The sequence below is a fragment of the Primulina huaijiensis genome, chromosome 7, assembly GCF_012295235.1.
Source record: "Primulina huaijiensis isolate GDHJ02 chromosome 7, ASM1229523v2, whole genome shotgun sequence".
In the NCBI taxonomy this organism is placed as follows: Eukaryota; Viridiplantae; Streptophyta; class Magnoliopsida; order Lamiales; family Gesneriaceae; genus Primulina; species Primulina huaijiensis.
In genome coordinates, this window is record NC_133312.1 from 19,034,856 (window position 1) to 19,055,860 (window position 21,005).

The 21,005-nt window shown below is 34.2% G+C and overlaps 3 protein-coding genes across 3 annotated transcripts; 1 reads left to right on the forward strand and 2 right to left on the reverse strand.

The window, feature by feature from the left end:
- Positions 1 to 1,172: 1,172 nt before the first annotated feature.
- On the forward strand, positions 1,173 to 2,698 carry LOC140981773 (protein CUP-SHAPED COTYLEDON 2). Its single transcript, XM_073448230.1, has 3 exons — positions 1,173 to 1,547; positions 1,627 to 1,910; positions 2,115 to 2,698. Exons 1-3 carry the CDS (start codon positions 1,361 to 1,363, stop codon positions 2,547 to 2,549), a joined length of 906 nt encoding a protein of 301 aa, XP_073304331.1. The 5' UTR covers positions 1,173 to 1,360; the 3' UTR covers positions 2,550 to 2,698.
- Positions 2,699 to 17,316: 14,618 nt separating this feature from the next.
- On the reverse strand, positions 17,317 to 19,206 carry LOC140981798 (exopolygalacturonase-like). Its single transcript, XM_073448266.1, has 5 exons — positions 18,911 to 19,206; positions 18,468 to 18,776; positions 18,101 to 18,390; positions 17,797 to 18,016; positions 17,317 to 17,709 (listed from the first exon to the last, which is right to left on the reverse strand). The coding sequence occupies exons 1-5, from the start codon at positions 19,067 to 19,069 to the stop codon at positions 17,476 to 17,478; spliced, it is 1,212 nt and encodes a 403-aa protein (XP_073304367.1). The 5' UTR covers positions 19,070 to 19,206; the 3' UTR covers positions 17,317 to 17,475.
- Positions 19,207 to 20,037: 831 nt separating this feature from the next.
- On the reverse strand, positions 20,038 to 20,547 carry LOC140981100 (protein SENESCENCE-ASSOCIATED GENE 21, mitochondrial-like). The gene has a single exon (XM_073447356.1). The coding sequence runs from the start codon at positions 20,461 to 20,463 to the stop codon at positions 20,215 to 20,217; it is 249 nt and encodes an 82-aa protein (XP_073303457.1). The 5' UTR covers positions 20,464 to 20,547; the 3' UTR covers positions 20,038 to 20,214.
- Positions 20,548 to 21,005: the final 458 nt, after the last annotated feature.

Consider the following 21,005-nt stretch of genomic DNA (forward strand, 5'->3'; position numbering starts at 1 on the left):
ATCTCAGTCAGTACATCACATACCTCATTAAAACAATATGACAGAGAGCTTACTCGTCTGAACCTTGACAATATCATGAACATAATGCAATCATTATCAAACCAGATCCTGAATTACTAAACATGCTACAAAGTTCTCCTAATGATCCTTAAATCACTATTTAAGGCTTTAGGATTATACTTGCGTCCGTCGTCAGCCCACTGATGATGTCTCGATCTCAGTACATCGACCCCTCCTTGAGTCGACACTAGCTCCGAAACTTCCCGACACCAAAGTGCCTTAGAAACTGGATAGAAAACCTAAGGTATATGGCTAGAACTCTCTCAGAAGAATGCGGTGTAAGAAACAAAAGAAACCATTTTCCATTTATAGGCTGCATCCGGACTAGTTCAGAAAATCCGAATCAATCTTATCTGCCACGTGTCAGAATCTCATTTGTCTAGTTGGATTTTTCAGGATAATGTAATCTTAAGTAGATTGGGTTGTCCATTTTAAATTCGATGGAACCCAACAGATTGATCCCGAATGATCAATTTCTTAATAATGCTTAATTAACAACTCTTTAATTATCTTTTAATTTGTACTTCATTCAAAATAAGGATTCAGGTCATTACACAGTGCATCATCGAATGATGAGTCATCTGTATGAATATACATCTTCATGTCCTTACTGATGAAACATGATGTTTACATCACAGATGATTGTCTCGAGCTCGAGCGACATTTATCCTTATTTTAGGCAGCTAAATCAACTCTGGACCTGTTTAAAATATACAATACGATTCTAATTTCATGATTTTAAGTTGAAAGGCGGACCTCAAGGTACCTATTATATATTCATGGACTTTATCTATGCAACTTATATGAATATATATACCTCATGGTACCTATTGTATATTCATAGACTTTATCTATGCAGCTTGCATAAGTGTACATATAAAGTAAATGTTATAAATGGATAAAACTATAAAATATTATTAAAATAAAAATTGAGTTTAGATAAAAGTCAATAAAACACAAACCACAAATTAGCTCGCTTGACATCTACTTTAACATGAAGTACGTTGAATACTCTCGTCCCTACAACTATATAAATTTCACTTTTCTTTGCTGATTAAAATTCTTGCACACGCACGCATACTGCCACATTATGTACAAATTACACACACATAATAAAATCGGAGCAGCAGAATATTATTACTGCGGAAATATCAGAACTCACAGAAGAAGAGGACTAATCCCTCAGCATATATCATATTCACGCCACACTGTACATAGAACCTATTCTTCAACCTCAATTTTCCTCTATATATCACGTGTGGTGGAAATTTCTGAGTCTTAAATTATCAACGCTTCTTGGATGGAGAATAATAACTCATGTTACAGAAGAAATGATCCGGTGAATTTGCCTCCGGGTTTCAGATTCCACCCTACTGACGAAGAACTCGTGACTTACTATCTGTTGAAGAAGGTCGTCGACTGCAACTTCACCGGCGGAGCCATCACAGAAGTTGATCTTAACAAATGCGAGCCATGGCATCTTCCTAGTACGCAGTTTAATAAAATCTTCGCGGACAAAATTTTCAGTTGATTTTCTAATTTTAAACGTGTACGTGTTTTGTTCAGGCAGAGCAAAAATGGGGGAGCAAGAGTGGTACTTCTTCAGTACGCGGGGCAAGAAATACCCAACAGGGTCGAGGACGAACCGGGCAACGGAGGCGGGTTATTGGAAGGCTACAGGAAAAGACAGAGAAATTTATTGCTCCAAGACTCGGGCACTGGTGGGGATGAAGAAAACCCTAGTTTTCTACAGGGGCAGGGCTCCCAGGGGAGATAAGAGCAACTGGGTTATGCATGAGTATCGGTTTGAAGGAAAACTTGCACATCATTATTCAGCCAGAAACTTCAAGGTACGCAATACCGAATTCTCAAATTTCTAAACTAATTTGACTGAATTGATCGCCAGAATAGTGAATATTTTTCATTGACTTCTATAGAAGAGAGTCGCTGTTGCACAGATATATGGTCATTGAAGTTACATTTGATCGAAACTTATCCTTTTGAAAATTACCCAATTGTGTCGGCACGTTAATCTACTTTCTCTTATATTTCAGGACGAGTGGGTGATTTGCCGAGTGTTTCAGAAAAATGTCAGCAGAGGCAAGAAGTTGCAGACCACCGTCATCAACCTCATCTCCCTTTCGCCGCTCCTCGATCCATCCACCGACCACAGGAGCTGTTCCTACGAAGTTGGCGACTCCAATAACGGCATGGAGTGCGTGCCCTGTTTCTCCAGTACACCAGCAACAATATCCAGTTTCAATCACAATTCCATCTTCGACCTCCTGCCACTGCCAAATGCCACACCATTTCCTTGCCTGGGGGCCTTGGAGGATATCAATCTGCAGCAGCCACTCTATTTCTCTGCGGTGGCTCCACCGTCCATGCACAGAAGCATAAGTGATTACGGCGGCTGTGTCAGCCAGTGGCCCTCGGCGGATATTCAAGAAATGGTCCATACTCAGCTTGATTGCATGTGGAACTATTGATCAACTTTTAACCTATTGTCTACTATTTTTACTTAATCAGATCTTGTAATGTGTTCGTGTCTAGTAATCAGTGATCATCGTGTCCTTTCTTTTGAACTAATGATGTTTTATCGTTAATTCGTTAACATCTATATATTATTAAGAGTCGAGTTAAATGTAAATTATGTGTGATTTTGGAAGTATACTGAAGCATTTATGTACTATTAATTATTTATATATCAAGTAAAATTGATTCAATACATTAATTAATTTTAAACTTGTGAAAATACTCGAGTTTAAATTATAAACTTGAATTTAACTATAAATAATTTTAATGTACTATAGTCATATTTTAGGAAAATTAATTTTTTGTATCCACTAACTTGTTATATTTAGAGTTTTAGTTCATTATTAATTTGTCAAAATTCGGTAATCAACATAGTGGAATAAATTTAGATTCCGACTATTTTATTACAACTGCTGACGTGGTTTCGGAAAATTTATTATTTCACGTCGCTGCAACAATTTTCGGTGTCACTTTAGCATTTTTCCAGTTTCATGTTAATACTCTGACAAAATAGAATTAAAAGTAAAAAATTCTTATATATTGTACTAATACATATATATGACATTAGGGGTTTTTTTTATTTTGTTTTATCTAAAAATAACGAGTTGATTTGAATAACAATTGAATATAAACTAAGAGTAGTGACAATGAGTCACTCCTAGTTTAAATAATGATAAATGACATATTCTTTTATAAAATAACGATTCTTATTTAAATTGATGCGATGACAAATTGAAAGATAATGATAATATACGTCTATTTTGAAAAATCTAATTATTATAAAATTTGAGTCCAATCCACGGATTATTTTATAAAGTAAGATGTGAAGCACAACGTAATGGAGACATGAGGAAACAAACCATTAAATTGGTCGATCACACGAATGTCAAACTCACGTGGGATTGTCCAGAAACTGAACATGCATTCACCCTAAATCTTGAAGGGACAGATTATTAATGTCAATTGCCTCTTTGATTTAAATCATCGCGTATAGCATGAAAATGGTCCCCCGCCGGAAATTTTTACTGCGTCACTTTCATGATGGTCCTAATATCTTTAAGATGGATGGAATTTGGTTCATCGAGTCTCTTGCTANCACATCATCAGTATTCACCACTGTACACACTTATGTGAGTACTTATGAGATGACACTGACATATTGAACATGATGAAATATAAAAAAATTGTACATCCAATAAATAAGTGTCATCTCATAAGTGTGCATCGTGGGTCTGCAACATATAAAAACTATATATATATATGTGTGTATATATATATATATGATACTTTATTAAAGTAGTACCGAACCCTACAGAGATTACAATTTTTCATTTGATTTGGTGAAATATTGATGAAATTACAATTTACAAGTATACACTCATTATTTAAATTTGAATTTATAATTAAAAATATTTCAAAATATAATAATTATATGAATAATGCTATAGGTACAATCAAAAGATCGTACAACGATATTTACAACAATAATATCGTGATATTTTGCTATTATATCTTGAGATTTTGTTATTATTTAGTGAGATTTTGTATTGAATTTATCGTGAGATTTGATAAATGAAATTTTTGTATTGAATTTTTTGTGCTGTAAGAATTGTTGTATGAATTTGGTTGTACATATAGTGGACTAGTTAATATAAATTTGGTCACCCAAGTTATTAAAATTTGATCTTAGTACAATAAATCGATATTTTTTGTACAATAAATCGATATTTTTTGTACTTAAAATTTTTTTCTGGAGTATTAACAAGTAGTTGAATATTGGTGACATGATGTTTATTATTCTAACATGACGACATGTTATGCTAATGTTCAGCTCCATGTTCACCAATTAGACATAAAAAATTAAAAGTACAAAAGAAGTCTCTACTTATTACACTAAAATTAAACTTTTACAATTTACATAAAAAGGCCAATTTAATTTTTCAGTTAATTTATGTGTACGTTGTGTATTACATATAAAGATTAAGACCATTCTACAAGTTATCACACATGGTTTAGGTTTTTGGTTTAATATATCTGAGAAGTATGAAATAATTTCAATCTTTAATATTTTGTAATTTCTTGTTTTTGTTTGTGTGATGTAAATAGAAATGTAATACGTAAGTATAATAGTTATTATTAATGGTATATGTACAGGTTACATGTGGAAAAATTATAATTTTAGTTGTGTAATTTGACGAATTTCGGATTTTGGTCTTATAACTTGCCAATATTTGGTTTTCATATAATAACTTGGATTTTTCCTCTTTTTTTTTGGCCTGAAACCACTAAATCATCGAATATTGCTTATCTAATATTGATATTAACATATGTAGGTCTTGTAATGAGAATAAACATATGGTACACACATTAAAACAAATCTGAACAAACACAGGAAAAAATAAAGCAAATTGACACTCAGTATTCCAAAATAGGATGAAATAAACTTGTTGTTTTCCTTCTCTTTTTCCCCCCTTAAATAACGTCTATAATAAAGGCTTTATTCTCACCACATGAGTCATTTAAGAGAGTATCTGTTGGAAACTGAATTTCGGATGTTTGACAAAATGATTACTTAAACGATTGAACTAATTGATCAAGAAGACTGATAGGAACTAATCTATAATATGCAAACAGACAGTTTCCTTTAACTGAAGACTAATGCGCTAAATATCAAAGGCAACTGAACCAGCTGAACTGTACTACGCAGACAACTGACTGATTAGTTGCTACAAACAGTTGTGAGCTTATCAGCTATTGCTTATCAACTGATATTTCAACTGTACACGTCAAGAATAAGGACGTTCAACCGACAACAGTACAAAGCAGACTGCAACTAATAGTGGGAGAGCCGCATTTCAGAAAAGCTGCAGTGTACGAATGTCAGAGGAATGTTGACGTGGCAAACAACGGATAAAAAGATTCAAATTGTATTAATTGTTACTGTTGGAAGAGAAGTCTATAAATAATAGAGAAGTGTAGCTGAATAAGTTACGAAGTTACAAAAAACAACACACGAGTATAACTTGCAATCACACTGCTGAAATTCTGCTAAGATTCAAAATATTCAAAGCTCACATTTAACGTATATACTTATAGCATTCAGGCTATACTTCGAGCTTTCTAGCACAAACTATTGTTGTTGTAAAACTCGATCTTAAAGAGATCAGTTGTGCTAAGTCTTTTTCAAGTCCAGTTGAGTACTGTGAATTACGTTGTAAACTAAGAGTTTCAGTGTTGGCATTGTTAAGTCCAAACTAAAGTGGGTCTATACAATTGTTTGTATCAATCAAAGTCTTTTAGTAAATATCATATCCTTGTGATAGAAGGAGTGACGTAGGAGTGATTGAAATCCCCTAACATCCATAAAATCTTGTGTGCTATTACTTCAGTTTTTATTCTATCTATCATTCAGTTTATTCCGCACTTTATTGTTAACTGATCGATATTGACCGACAAGATTCCGAGCTTCAGTTTGTCACTAAACTGACTCATTATTTGAAAAGGTTGTGAAAATCGTTAAGTGTTTATTCAAACCTCACTTCTAAACACTCTTTCACCAATTAATTGATCCTATCAGTATATGTCAAAATAAGCAATACCTGGTGAATTTAGTGGTTTTGGACGGAAAAATAATAAAACAAAAATAATAAGTTACTGGATGAAAACCAAATAATAACAAGTTACATGACTAAAATCACATGATAACTTACATGATTAAAATTGTTATTTTTTTTATTACACGTATAGGTAGAAAGACTAGCCATAAAATATCTTCTTATTTTTATCAAAATTTCTTAATGATTAAATGAGAGTTTTTGGAAAATTGAGAAAGTTTCATCCGTTGATTTTATATAAAGATAGTATCGAACCCCCAGATGTTAAAATATTAAAAGTTGCTTTTAAATTTTTTGTTAACTGATTCCATTAATTTCAGATTTTTTTTCAATATATGAATATTGCACACTTATGTGTTGTATTTTAATTTTGTAAAACATATTTTTGGTCCACTAATTTGTTATATTTTAAGATTTAGTCTATTAACTTAAACTTTAGTTAGAGTACCCTAACTTTAAATTTTGGCTATATATTAGATCCAATTATTGACGTGACACCGTGCACGTCATGATAGGATATTAAATTTTAATGAAAACAAAGAACGGATTAATCTCTATCAGAGATTAATCCTGGATAATAATTGGTTCCAAGACACAATCTCAGAAAGGCCAAAAACTAATGAACCATTATAATGTTAATATAGATGTTAAAGACAAAAAAAGCATTCAACGCGGCTACGATCAACGACAAAAGTAAATCAATCTTTCCAGACAACGGTACAGAGCCTCTCTAATATGGCTGTTGGAAGAAGCTGATATAAAAATGAAAAATTCCCAAAGAAAAAATAAAGAATGATAAAGAACAAAAACCTATCAGCATTATTTAAGAATGCGAAGAAGTTCTCAGATCACCATGGATGCCAAAACTCTCAAGCAAAGATGCATCCATATTCATACTACCACATCACTATTATATAGGCTCATTTAAGAAGTACCTTCGAGCATCATAGCATTACTTCCTCATCTACAATGGAAGAAGTTAGAGTTTATCTACATGCTTACCTTCTGGTTGATCGGTAGTAGGTCAGCTGGGGCTTGTTTTCTCGACTAACTGAGTATGCTGAGAGTCTTAGTTGAGAGTATGAAAAAGATTGAGATGAGTTTTTACAAATGACCGGTAGTATTTGTCATGCCCTGGGGCCGAGTAGGTGACATCCATCATTGTTTAGTGATTTCATTGAAAACAGTAAGCATCGTAGAAAATAGTCAAAATCAGTCTAATTCATAAAATAGCGTTCATTTTACATACGCGAAATTTTAATAATGCGGAAGATGTTCTTACAAAGAAAAGTGCGAAATATTACGAATAAACTTGAAATCAGAGACTTGGTCTTTATAACTATAGATTTTTCACCAGCCCCAAAATTGATCTTGTTCAGTCTCTTCCACCCGTTCCTCATTATTATCTGAGGAGGAACGTAACGGGTTAACATTTTGGGAAACACTCAGTAAATGGGAGCCGATCGAATAACATAATAACATATTATATGTATACATATCTTTTAAAAAAGTTATAATACATAACAGAATTCAACACAGACACAAAACATATCAGAATAGGATCCTTAACAAATCAGAACGTATCGGTACAAAACCTTATCAGATCTTATCGAAACAAATCACATTATAATGATCATAGACTATCCTTGATCTTGGGCTCTCTCTGGGGTATTTTATTGTAAATAGGCTCTTTCTGAGATCTTTTCTCGCATTCGGCCTCCTTCTAAGGACTTCTCCCATAGACAAGCTCCCTCTGAGGTTTTTTTCCTCACATGTTTTTCAGATGCACCATTATTCGAATCATATCAAATGGATGTATCACATTGGGACAAAAGAACGTAACAAAATGGACGTATTAAATCGGAACAAAACATATAGATTCACTCAAGAACGAAACTGATACATCGAATCGAAACTTATCAAAGCAAGGCATATCATATAACAATACGAACCGAGGAAAACATATAGCAAGTTGATTAAATTTTAAATCATATATCAAACTTTAAAACAATATATAAGCCCATTTATCGTTGTTTTGAACATATGATATAAACTTCATCGAAACTTGGATGAACCCTATGCAAAATCCGGACAGAATTCGACAAAGGTTTGGGCAGAACTTGAATGTGATTTTCGGACAGAATAACACCTTAGAATGTTGAGTATATGTTGTGCGATCCTTGCTAGAACTCACGAATATGGTAGCTACACATTGAACTAGCTACACATTGAACTAGTGCAGTTCAAATTTTCTTGGACTTTGGGCGAACCTTGGGGGATTCTTAGGCATGTTATGATCGGGAAAGAGTTTTATAGGGAGGGTGAATAAACTCTTTAAAAATAATTACTTTTTAAAATTAGATTTCAAACGTTTAAGGCGGTTGAAAGTTTTTCTTGAATGGTTAGAAATATGAACCACTTGGAAGTACGGAAAACGGTTCACAATTTCTAATGATAACTTCAACTGGTTGTGTGGCTTGTTAACAAGAAACAGTTCGAAAATTAAGTGCACGTGAAAAGTAAAGACGCATGATTTTTATGGATGTTCGGAGATAAAAACTCCTACGTCACCCATTTTTCCTCTTTAGGAAGGATTCCACTAAAAGACTTTGGCTTTACAATTTTTTTGCAACAGCCAACTCCAATCGGGACTTATTACACTGCCTGTTTTGAAATTCTTAGTCATCACTTTACACTTCTGGATTTTAAGAACCCTCGATTCACCAGACAACACAATCAATCAAATAACCAAAAAGTTACTTATAAAAGAACACTCAGATATATTTGATCCTTGAATGATCAGATATATTTCTGCTGAGTGCGTGCTTGATGAGCGATGAAGTATATAACCTTCAAGAGCGCTCAGATATTTGAGTATGCAAGCTTCAGTAGTGTGTCAATCGCGTGGTTGATAAGCTTAAAATATGATCGAACTTCTATCTGCATTCTTCAGTTCTTCTTTTATAAGCTATCATCCAACGGTCGGAAAAGATACAGAACATAAACATGTAGTGTTGGAATGATGTGTCACTATCAGTTGCAACTACATTAAATGTTCTTCAGCAAAGCATTTAATGTTCTCTTTGCTTGCACAGCTTTGAATCTCGTTCCTTGAAGAGTTGCTGCTGAGCATCCTTTTGTGGCAACTGATATTAACATCAGGACTTGTAGGATGTATAAGCAATCTTTCCATTCTGGGATAGTGACATTGATGCAGATCTTTATCGGGATTGGTGCAAGACATAGTTGACTTGTAGCGGTGCAAAACCATTGAATGTCCTGAGCCGGTCAGAAAATGTCTTTCATTGAGTGAGCAATAAATGGCTCTTTAATGAAGCGGTTTGAAGACTTTGATCACCCGGTTGAAAGTCTTCCAATGGTTGAAACTTGTTCAAGCTGTAGGCGGACATCCGGTTGAAAGTTCAAACGGTCAAGCGGTTGAATGGTTCTTTTTATACATGTAAGATCGCAGCTGTTTTCTTAAACAGTTAAGTGCTGTTTTGATTTTGTTAATCACCAGGTAATAACAATTTCTTATCGGGGCAAGATTTGGATAGTGCCTTGAGCTAGTATTTGGGCTTGATCATCTCACAATTTTGCTTCTGGAAACTTTATTAAGGACAATATAATGGCCCCAAAAAATCTTCTTGCACGAACCGATTACTCTCCACGAAAAGGAGTCGAATTCTACTAGAACCTTAGGCTGAAATGGCTTGACCCTTTTGGTTGCTTCTTGGCTCGAATATAGTTGATTGATGAGATTGTATGTAGTGCCCAAAAACTAGTACACGTAAACCTTATACATTATTGTAATAATTTAACTATTTAATTAATATTGAGGTGATGCATGTTATGTGATAAATTATTTTAAATGCGTGTGTTTGTTTTCAATGTATGTGATAAATTATAATTTAAAATATTTCCTCGAGTTTTAGTTTTCAAACGAATATTTGATGACGAACCGGAAAAGAAACTAGAGACTATTAAGATGTTAAAATTTTAAAGTTATAATTTTTATTTTAAGTGAAGAAATTTAGTATTTTAAAATATTTATAAATTTTAGCATTTCGGTCTAAAATTAAATTATCGGATGAAAAAGAGACGTTAAACATTTTATTTAGCAAAATTCTAAAATAAATAATTTAAATACGTCCACTCGAAATAAAATATTTTAATAATTATTTTTATGAATTAATTAATTAAATTAGGCAGTATTTAATTATGGGAAGAATTTTAAAATTGTATGATTCTTAATTTAAAATTGGAGGGCTTAATTATCTACCTATACTATATTATTAAAGAAGAGACCTTTAGAGTAACTAACTTTTGGTGTCATGGTCTGTTTTACTAATTATATATATTAATAAAATATTAAAAAATTGATGCAAGTCACATGTAGTTTAGCGGTTAAATCATTTGTTTCTTAGCCTTGAGGTTGTAGGTTCAATTCTTACTTTTGTTTTTTTATTTTTTTTTTTTTCTATTTATTTTTTTAATTCATATATCAAAATTACAGTATATTCACTCACTATTTCTTATAATTATATTTTGATCTTCATTTAAAAAAAACGAAATAAATTATAAAAAAATATCGTACAAGCACGCAACGCGTGCGTCGGTGTACTAGTTAATTTAAAATTTGAGGGCTTAATTAGTAATTTAAATTATGATTTAATCAACCTAATTACCTAGCCATTACTTTATTTAAATAAGAGGTAGAGTCCTACCCAAATTCATTCAAAACTTAGGCGCACACACAACACACACAAAAAACATACACTAAACTCATACACACATTGGTCGAGAGTTTCATCTCTTTGGGCTTGGAGTTTTTTCAATTTTCTTCCACCAGCAGCTTAAGCCAACCACCACACTATAATCTTTTATTACTTTAGTCACTTTTGAAGCCACTAAACGCAACAATCCGTCTCCGTTCGACCTCCGTTTTCCCATGCATTTGTTTGTCGATATTTCTTGTGTTTTAATGGAAAGACATATCTAAACCTTTCTTTTATGCATCGATCATGTTATATACTGTATTTTGATATAAAATATGCATGAAAACTCATTGTTTTGATTATATGTATGCTAGAACTTGATTAAAACTCGTTTCGATATATATATATATTGCATGAACTTCAACATTTTCTTCGAGTTTTAATCGCCGCATTCGTTGGGCAGTACCTATGGCTTACTGCCATCTATGGTTATGTTTTAGGATGTGATTAGATGTCGTTAGGCGGTCCGGGATGGGCCGATAGGCCGCTGGTGCGACGGAAGACAGAACAAGCGCAGCCGCGCGCATAGGGTCATGGCCGTGGGTTTTGCGTCGGGTTGATGGTTAGGCTGGACCAGGGTGCATGTCTAGGGTCTAGGCGGGTCTTAGGGTCCCGAAGTAGGTTTGGTAATGGTTGGTTAGGGTCCGGTTGGGCGGAAATAGCTATTGGAGTAGTAAGTTACAAGCTTGCACACATGGGGTGTTGTTCGCGACTTAGGGCTGCTATTTTGGGTTGTTTAAGGGCTGGTGCATGTGTATGGGCTGGAACGGGCTGGACCAGGGTCGTAATTTATGTCTAAGGGTTGAGTCTAGGGCTTGGTTTGGGTTTGGTTCGAGTTAGAATCGATAGGAATTCGTACGGAACACATAAGTGCCATAGCGTCACTCTTTGGGAAGCTTGTGTCTAGATTGTTTGTTGTGCATGTTACGGAGTTCGGGATTGGTCCGGGGTTGGTCTAGGGCCTTGAGTAGTAGGTTAGGATGTATTTTATGTATGAGTCGAATCCCGAGTCGATTAGTACGTCCTAAGTGGTTCTATTTAATTCGGAAGTCGTATGTGTCAAAATACATTTTAGGGGCTGTTTTGGGTATAAATTTTAGTATGTTAGGGCAGCAAGTTCGAAGACGATCTAACGAGATTCTCGATGTTAGTAAGTATGTATGACGTGCAAAATAATTATTTTTGAGGTGTGCGATTTTTCTTGTGGCCTAATTATGTTACAGGTTTGGAAGCCGGAGAACGTGTCCGAGGACCTCTCCAATCTCTTCGGAGGAATTATGTTATGTTAGGAAGCGTATAACCAGTCCAAGGCTATGGTGATCTCTGCCGGCCCAATACTGTGGTTTAGTTGGATCAAACGATTTATGTTATGGGCCATTTGCATTGAACATAACTCTACGCAAAATAATTTACGATTACGATTACGATTATACATATTTATATTTATATTATGCTATGTACGAGCTATGTTTAAAATTCCATGGATTTTTATTACGTATTACTTGTTATTCACGGTGACCAGTGATCAGGCTCAGATTAGTGGAAGTGCAAACCTGAGGACCTTATAGTTCACGAGTTTTTATTATACACATTTTAAAATTATTTACTCTTTTTTTATTGCACTGGTTTTGGTGACTAGTAAGTTGAACTTTTATATTATGTTAGACATTTTCAAATTATGATGGATGTTTGAAACTTGGGATTTCAATGGTTGTGGTATTTCAAATAATGGAGTTTTAGTATTAGTTTTATTTTAGTATAAGTGGTGACGGTTAATTTATTTTACAAGTTATATTTATAATAAATTATTTAATAAGAAAATTTTAAAAATTTTCCGCAAATATTAAAATATTAGTATTTTAAAACACGGTTCGTCACAACGTATGACACATTTAAAATGATATTTGGTTGCTTCCCAAAATCGATCGATATGTCTTTAAAATGACAGCTTCTTTTTGCTTGAGAAGGGGCCACTTTGAGAAGGAATTTTGTGTGTGATTTCTTCAGCCATAATGAGGTATTTATAGGCATAATTGTTGCTGTTAATCTACACAATTCCACCGATTTCTTGGTCCCCAAATCTTCCAACCTTGATGGTCAAAGCTTATCCACATCCAGGAGCCATATTTTACACCATCATGATGTCCAATTTCTAGTTCCTCATTTAGCTGAATTTTAAGCCATTTAGGACAGAATGGATGGAGCTTCTTCGAGCTAAAATTCGAGTTCATGAGATGGGGGTTTGCATCCCTGAGCTACTTGACATTGGTCCCTGCGGGTTTGCGACGTATCGAGCTCTACTATGCTGAATTTTGTACACCTTGAGCTAAACTTTCCAGCTTATCACCTAGATTTTGATTTGATAATTTGGAATTAATAATTTGATGTTTATCGCTTAAATTTTTCATCATTTGAAATGCCAAGTCTTCACAGTCTTATATTGGAATCCAATGGAAGAAGAGGAGACATAGAAATTTGATTCTCGAACTTCAAAAAAAAAATTATTTTAATTATCTGCATTACAATATAATTCTAGCACAAATAGACACAACTTATATGGGTTTGTATAATTTGTTATCAGTTTGACCAAAATATCTGCTGTATTAGTTTGAGTTACTTCCGCACATTCACATAAAGTTACTCAACTTATCGGTATAGATCGAAAATATCTTCATTAGTTGTTAACCCAACGATGAAGCACCATTTAAGAGTCTCAAACGGATCCTAACACGACGTGATTTTCGAAATCACATCAGCAATTTTTGATGTCACGATAACATTTTTCGACATCACGTCAGTATTTTCTAGTGCCACTTTAGCACTTTGGCAAACTAGGAGTCAAAACTCAAAAAATTAAAATTACAGCATCAAAACCAAAATTTGAATATAAATTGACCAAAACCCAAAATGACAAAATAATTGATAAAAAAAATTATTAAACTTATTTTTCTAGAATTATTATGGCTTACATTTTTTGAATGGGCACTTCGATTTTTTTTAGGTTTCACTTGAGTTAGTGGATTTGATTTAGAACAAATGAGACAAATTTGAAACACATCAAACCTAGGCTACCTTAGTATTTGGTCGTTTTGTTCTCTTCTCACACTGGAGCACACGTGTAGTATTAATCCACTAACCACATGGGAAAATATATAATAATAAAAATTCATGTAACTTGGTTTAAATAGGATTTTAATCCTCCAATTAGTGAATATTATATCTTAATGTAACAACATGTTGATGAGTTCATAAATTTTTTTTTTATTTATACGTCCTTAATTTTATATTTTTCATTGATTTTATACGTCCTCCAAGGGATAGTTGAATCACAAGAGAAGAAAATTCATGTGGAGACAAAGAATAAACTTTACTCTATGATTTTTATTAATTGCCTTGATTTATTGATGAGATTTTTGAATATATCTATGAGTTTGATTATTTCACCATAAACTTATTACTTATTTCTAGAGATTGATATAACAATTTGAATCCCATGTTTTGTATATTATTTTGCTTAATATTATTTGTTGTTACAATTTATTTGTCTTCCTATTTTATTTTCTTTTCAATTTACTAATCATAAATTTGATGTTAAATTTATTTGAAATTTAGCACTCGGGAGAGAATATTTTGAATAGGAATTATAGAAAAACACAACCTAGGATATTTGTAGAGTTAAGGAGACCTAAAATTTCCTTTGAAGATGTTTAAAGAGAACCATAAAACTTGATTAAGTTATTTTGATGTTTGATTTCTGATAAGGATATCGATATTGTCATTAGAACAATAAAATTTACTCAGCACTCAGGGAAGACAGTAAATAACACTTAAGGGGTTTTGACCTATAAATTGAAGTATGTGATATCATCAATGAATATGATTTATACGAATAAAAATTGAGTGAAATCTTGTATCTAGAACTCATCTCAAATCGTGTACCCAAAGTCATCCATGAAGTTTCACATTATTTAATTTATTTTAGTTTATTGAATCTTCGCCTTGATTTTTTTAAATAAAGTTGAGATTATTTTAATTGTAGTAATTAGCGTGAATATAAATTTTCAATCACCGTAGGAACGATACTCTACTTAGTACTTACCATATATGAAAACTACACATCACATACTTGCGAGCGAAAATCAAGAAACAAGTTTTTGACACCACTGCTGGGGATTGATTTGATTTATTTTACACTAATACTGTTAACAAGTGATCTTGATTTTAATTTAGAGCTTTTTTTATTTATTCGTTTATTTATTATCGTGTAGTTTCATTTATTTTGTTTCTCCGTGTCTGCAATTTATGCATACGTCTAAAAGTTATGAAAATGCAGACACGGTCGGACTGAGGACTATAAACTAAGCGCTGCTTGGAAGGCAACCCAAAAGTTTCTAGTTTTATTTATTTATTTTTGTTATTTCATTTCTTTAGGTACTTGAGTTTTTAATTTTTTGTCCATTGTCAAATTTTTATATGAGGTATGATGAGGAAGTTTGGGGGTGCTACCCCTACTATAACCTAGTGTGCTGCAAGTGAGACAAACGATGGAAATAAAATTATACCCAAAGATTTAAATCTCTATTTACTATAAGGGGAGTATTATATATCTTATGCTTTATTTTCTATCATATTACACTATTGAGGACAATGTTGATTTTAGTTTGAGGTAAAGACATTTAATTGATGGACAAGTCGTGTTAAGAAATTAATGAAAACTATGAGCACGTGTGTTTATGCTAAAGAAATCGAGTTCATGATTGGAAATGAGTTGTTTAGATTGATTTTGATTTGTCAATTATGATATTTAATTGTTAGTATGCAAAATATTTGAAGTCATTTTGGTCATGGTTATGAATATTTTTGAGCATGTAAATCTATTGGCGTACTTGGAGGTTATGTGATTTTCCTCTTGACAAAGAGATATATTTTCGCAAGCACATAAATGATTTAAGCGATAATTGACATTATTTGGGTCTATTTTTATTGTTTGTATGCTATCATTTGAAGTTCTTGGCGGCAATTTTGAGTGCATTAAATGCATGTCGGGAGTCAAAGAAATTGGGTAGAAGAAAGTGGGTAGACAAAATATTATATTGGAAATTCTTTTCATCTTGCCCGTGGTTTTTACCCTAATAATTTTTAGGAGTTTTCCACGTAAATCTCGGTGTCCAGTTTATTCTTTATTTTCGGGTTTTATTATCTCAAATTACCGCAAGTGAGACCAACAATTTTTTGAGTCTAAATGGAAAATAATGGGATGCGTTTTATTCTTAAATTATTGTTTTGAAAATCATTCACTTGTTGATATTAGGGGTGTAAAAAGCCGAATTGAGTCGGATATGAATACAAATTTAAGGCTCAAATTCGGCTTGAATTAAGTACATTTAGGTTCGAGGTGGCTTCGAAGCTCAAATTTTTTTAATTTTTTGGCTCGAACTCGGATCGAAACCTATTTGCGAGCATTGTTCAAATTGTAAGGTTCGATAATGAAAGTTCGAAACGTCTGAAAACTCGAAATGTAAATATATTTAATATATAATTATATTAAATTAATAAAATAAGGCTCGTTAGCGGCTCGCGAACTATCGAACAAAAAAATTTGGCTCGAGTTCAGCTCGAAAAATATTTCAAACACGTTCGAGTTCGATAAATTCGAATACAAATCAAATATTTATCAAGCATGTTCGCGAACTTCGAGAACCAGCTCGATTCGATTACATCTCTAGTTGAGATGTACTTGATCAGTCTATATAAGTTGATGTGTGATTTGAGAGCAGTCTAGAATTTGCTCTAGTATTTTTCGAGGTGAAATACAGATAATATGTAACTTAGGAATAATTTTAGCTTTTCGAACATACCTAATACATAATGATTATCCCAAGTGTTTCACTTTGAGCTTAATGAAAATCGAATGGAGTGTGTCAAAACAAACAATTAGCCATCATTCATATTAATTCTAAATCTCGCATCGACTATAAAAATTTTAGCTCATCCAATAAATTCTCTCTAAATGTTGAGAGAAATAAGTCACTTAGCGCTCTTAAGTTTTCTATAACTCTCATGTGTTGACTTTTATAAGAAGGAATGGAGGAGTTGAGAAAAATCAAGAAGAAAAGAACTAAAGAAGGGTAATGAAAAAAATGAAAGAAAAGATGGAGGAAGAAATTTGATTTACGATGGGGTGATTATACTAACCTCTTATAAATCAATTCTAATATTTCTCACAATCATTGCAAGAACGAAGGTTAGATTCCCAGTTTCTTTTCCACATAGTCGCACGTGATAGTTACCAGAAAAATTGCTACGAAATAAATGTTGTGAAACCGATTACTAAAAAATAATTGTTTTAGTTGGAATATATACATATATTTGAAAAAAAATGGGATATCTAAGATACAAGGAAAGTGCATGTATTCGACTAGGTAATTTCTTTTAATAATTTTTTCCCTTTTACTCTAAAGTTGCTAACTTTTCAAGTTGTTGAAAATCTATACGCACTCTGTTGGACTGGCGGGGTTAATGTACCCTGTGGAGATGAATTTGGCATTGGAACATGAAGATTGTAGAGGGCCGATTGAGCCATAGGGAACTAAGTCGATATCAGCCAATTCGATGTTTTCACAAGGGACTGCAGAGCTGCAGTTGAGCGATATGGCGAGTGGTGAAATTGTGGTTCCCTTAATGTTTTTGAAATGGACATCACTGATCTTCACCTTAGATTGCTGCATATAGAATTATACATGCCGCAAAGACGATTAGATGTCGACTAGATCGTGTTTCCGACAATACGGGTTCTGAAGTTTGCTCACCTCGGGTTTTTTCTTGGAGTCGTAGTGCTGGTCGATGATGATTGGATGCTTGACTTGATTCATCACAATATCTTGAAAAACAATGTCGGTTGCTTCCATCACAGGGGAGTTATGGTATGTCTTGATTCTAGCCCCGTTCGTTGTCCCCGTGAGCGTGCAATTCGTAATGCTGATCCCTTTCAGGCTCGTTTCATCCGGGCGTTTTCCAAGGCTTCCAATGCTAAAACGAGCATGCACAAATTCTTCAAAATGAACATAACTTGGAACTTGATGCACAAATTAAGTCGAAAAACACATGTATAACCTGATGCCATGTCCAGGGCCACAAGTGATTCCGGAGATGAAGATGTTTTCGGTTCCCTGGCCTACCGAAATACAGTCATCACCGGTTCCGATGGTGGAGTCTGTAATGTTGACATTTACGGAGCTGCTCAAGTGGATGCCATCTGTGTTCGGGCTGCTACCGGGGGCGGTGATTGTCAGGTTCCACAAAGCAACACTGCTGCTGTCTGTCACCTTCACGTGGAAACCCATGCTATTCACGAAATTCAGGTTGTGCATTGTGCTGTTTTCGACACTCTCGAATACCAGAGACTGCAAATGTTTGTATGCATATAATGAATAAAAGAAACATCATCGCACATGTTGTTCTATTCATATAGAACACTTACAACTGGAAGACAGGGGCCATCCTTACTTCCACCGCTGAATTCCCAGAGAGAGTCTCCACGGCCATTGATCGTCCCTCCGCCATTAACAACGACACCGTTGACGTGATTAATCATGATCCAGGCACCGTTGGAGAATTCACTGATATCATCCAAAGCATACAAATTGCCTTGGATTTCAATTGTGATTGATTGCTGAGCTGTGCAGGGACCCTGAAGTAGGATTGGTCCTGAGACGAAGTCGCCACTTGGGATGACAAGTTTCGCTGCTCCTTTCGACTTGCACGCTGCATTCCAAGCCTTTATCATGGCCTGCAATATGTAATCACATTCGTAGATAATCAATTTGGTTCCCCCCAAGTATTTTTTTTTCCAAATTCCATTTTTTTATTTTTGACAATTGTATTGAATTCTCCTTATATTGAAACCAAGTAAAATTAACTCACCATTGCATTATCAGTTTTCTTATCAGCTTTGGCTCCGAACTTCGTAACATCAAAAACTGTCTCATCAGCAAGGCGACGGCGCAAACCGATGGATTCGGCACCTATCGTGAGCAAGGATAAACCTAAAATGGCAACACATGCATGAATTGAATGACCCATTTCGCCTTGCTTGCTAGAAAAACATGAAAACGAGACAGTTCTTGTTATATGCTAGGAAGATTGGATGAAATTTATTATATTTTTTCGGAGTTAACGTATAATGGCTTGTGAAAAGTATATCTTGCCATTCAGAAAGACTTCTGCAATCGGCTTTTGCTACCACTGATTCCATCTCCTTATCCAAATGTTCTTTCAGCGCATTCTTCGCTCAGTTTGATCCATGCCATCAATTTGAAGGGCAGGAAATTCCTAACTATTTTTAGCAATATATCAGATCCTCCACTTCTTTTTTTCCCAAGTGCTATAATACGTTACATAATCATTCAACTCAACTTATATTAATCATGCACAAGCAGTTCAAATTCCTGATAATTCAACATGTTCAGTGCTTAATCATTCACAAGTATGAATCCGCGGGCCAATCATGCTTCGCTCTCCCGTGTGCCCGTAGCTTACCGTCTAGTCTGCATAATATACGCGCAAGGGAACAATTCATGCACCCCGAATGAAGTGTTCCTCCGCAAGCAACCAAAGAACCATGGTTAGTTTGTGCCCAACCAAGCTGATATCTATACGCTACTGTCTTAACCAGGACTTGAGAATGTGTGGCAAAGATCCCTGCTTGATCCCGTTGGGTTAATGGGTCGAATAGTTAAGGCAAAAAACAATTGGGAAAAAGCTATTTTAGTCCTCTAATTTTACGTGTTTTCTCTTTATGTCTCGTAACTAGTCAAACTTGATATTGATTTGCTAACTTTTAACTGTTAACTATTTTGGCTTTTTTTTTTTATGTATTTCTATTTTTTTTTTTTCGTATTTTTCTGATAATTTGTGTTGGTTCATAACCCATTTTAATTAATTAATTTATCAATCAATTTCAAGGAGTTTTACTCATGAATGATGTGGTGTTCATTGCAAGTAACAAGAGATCAGAAAGATTCAAGAGCAAAAGAAATGAGACGAAGTACTAATGGAAACTCTCCTTTAACCAAGTTTATTTTCATATTCTGATGTAACAAAGTTCCAATGAAGACGAGCTGCTGCTACAACAAAGAGCGTTGCGCATCAAAATCAAGAAAATCCTTAAATTCTACGAACTCTCGGGAACCCAGTGATCAAAAGGTGGTCTTAAGTAACAGAACTAATCAGTGTCGTCTGGCTTTGTCCTTGATGAGGATCCTCCGCAACTCGGCGGCGTCGATCTCTTGGGATTTGTTCTCCGGTCGGTAATATCCGGTAACGGGGTCCGGAATCCATGAGATCTTGGTGGGTTCTTCGGACTCATTCTTTAGCATTCTCACGGCGTTTGACACACCACCACCCACGGAGTAAACAGAGATTTTGTTGGAAATCAAAGCAGACACAGTCTTAACGTTGGAGAAAGAACGAGCCATCGTCTTTCTTCAATCAATCGAGGAATGAAATGAAGTGATTAATTAATTAACTTGGAAAATTCAGCAGTGGAATTCAATGTGAATTTTACAAGAAGGCAAGCAGATTATTTATACGGAGGAGAAAGGAAGTTGTGGGTGGAATTTCCTACGGACCGAGTCACAGTTGTAAAGGTTCTTTCTCCGAATGTTCAACGAAACTTTGAAAACTTGTTTTATTTGTCTTTCTCAATCATTCTATCCCTTGGGAAAGTTCTGGCTCGACCAAGCAACTTGGATTTTGCAAAAATAGGCTCAACCAGAATACCATATTTACCCATTACTAAAACAAAATACAATTTATTACAAAAATAACAAATATTTACGCCAAATCACATTTTAAAATCATATATTCAACTGCATCTTCATTCCTTCTCTAGTTCATTTATATAGGCTGCTAACTTTGTTCATCTAAACTGGTTTGGAATGATTTATAATGGTTTCCGACTGTTTTAGATTGTTTCCATATGATTTAAACCGGTTTAGATTGGGTTTCGACTGATTTT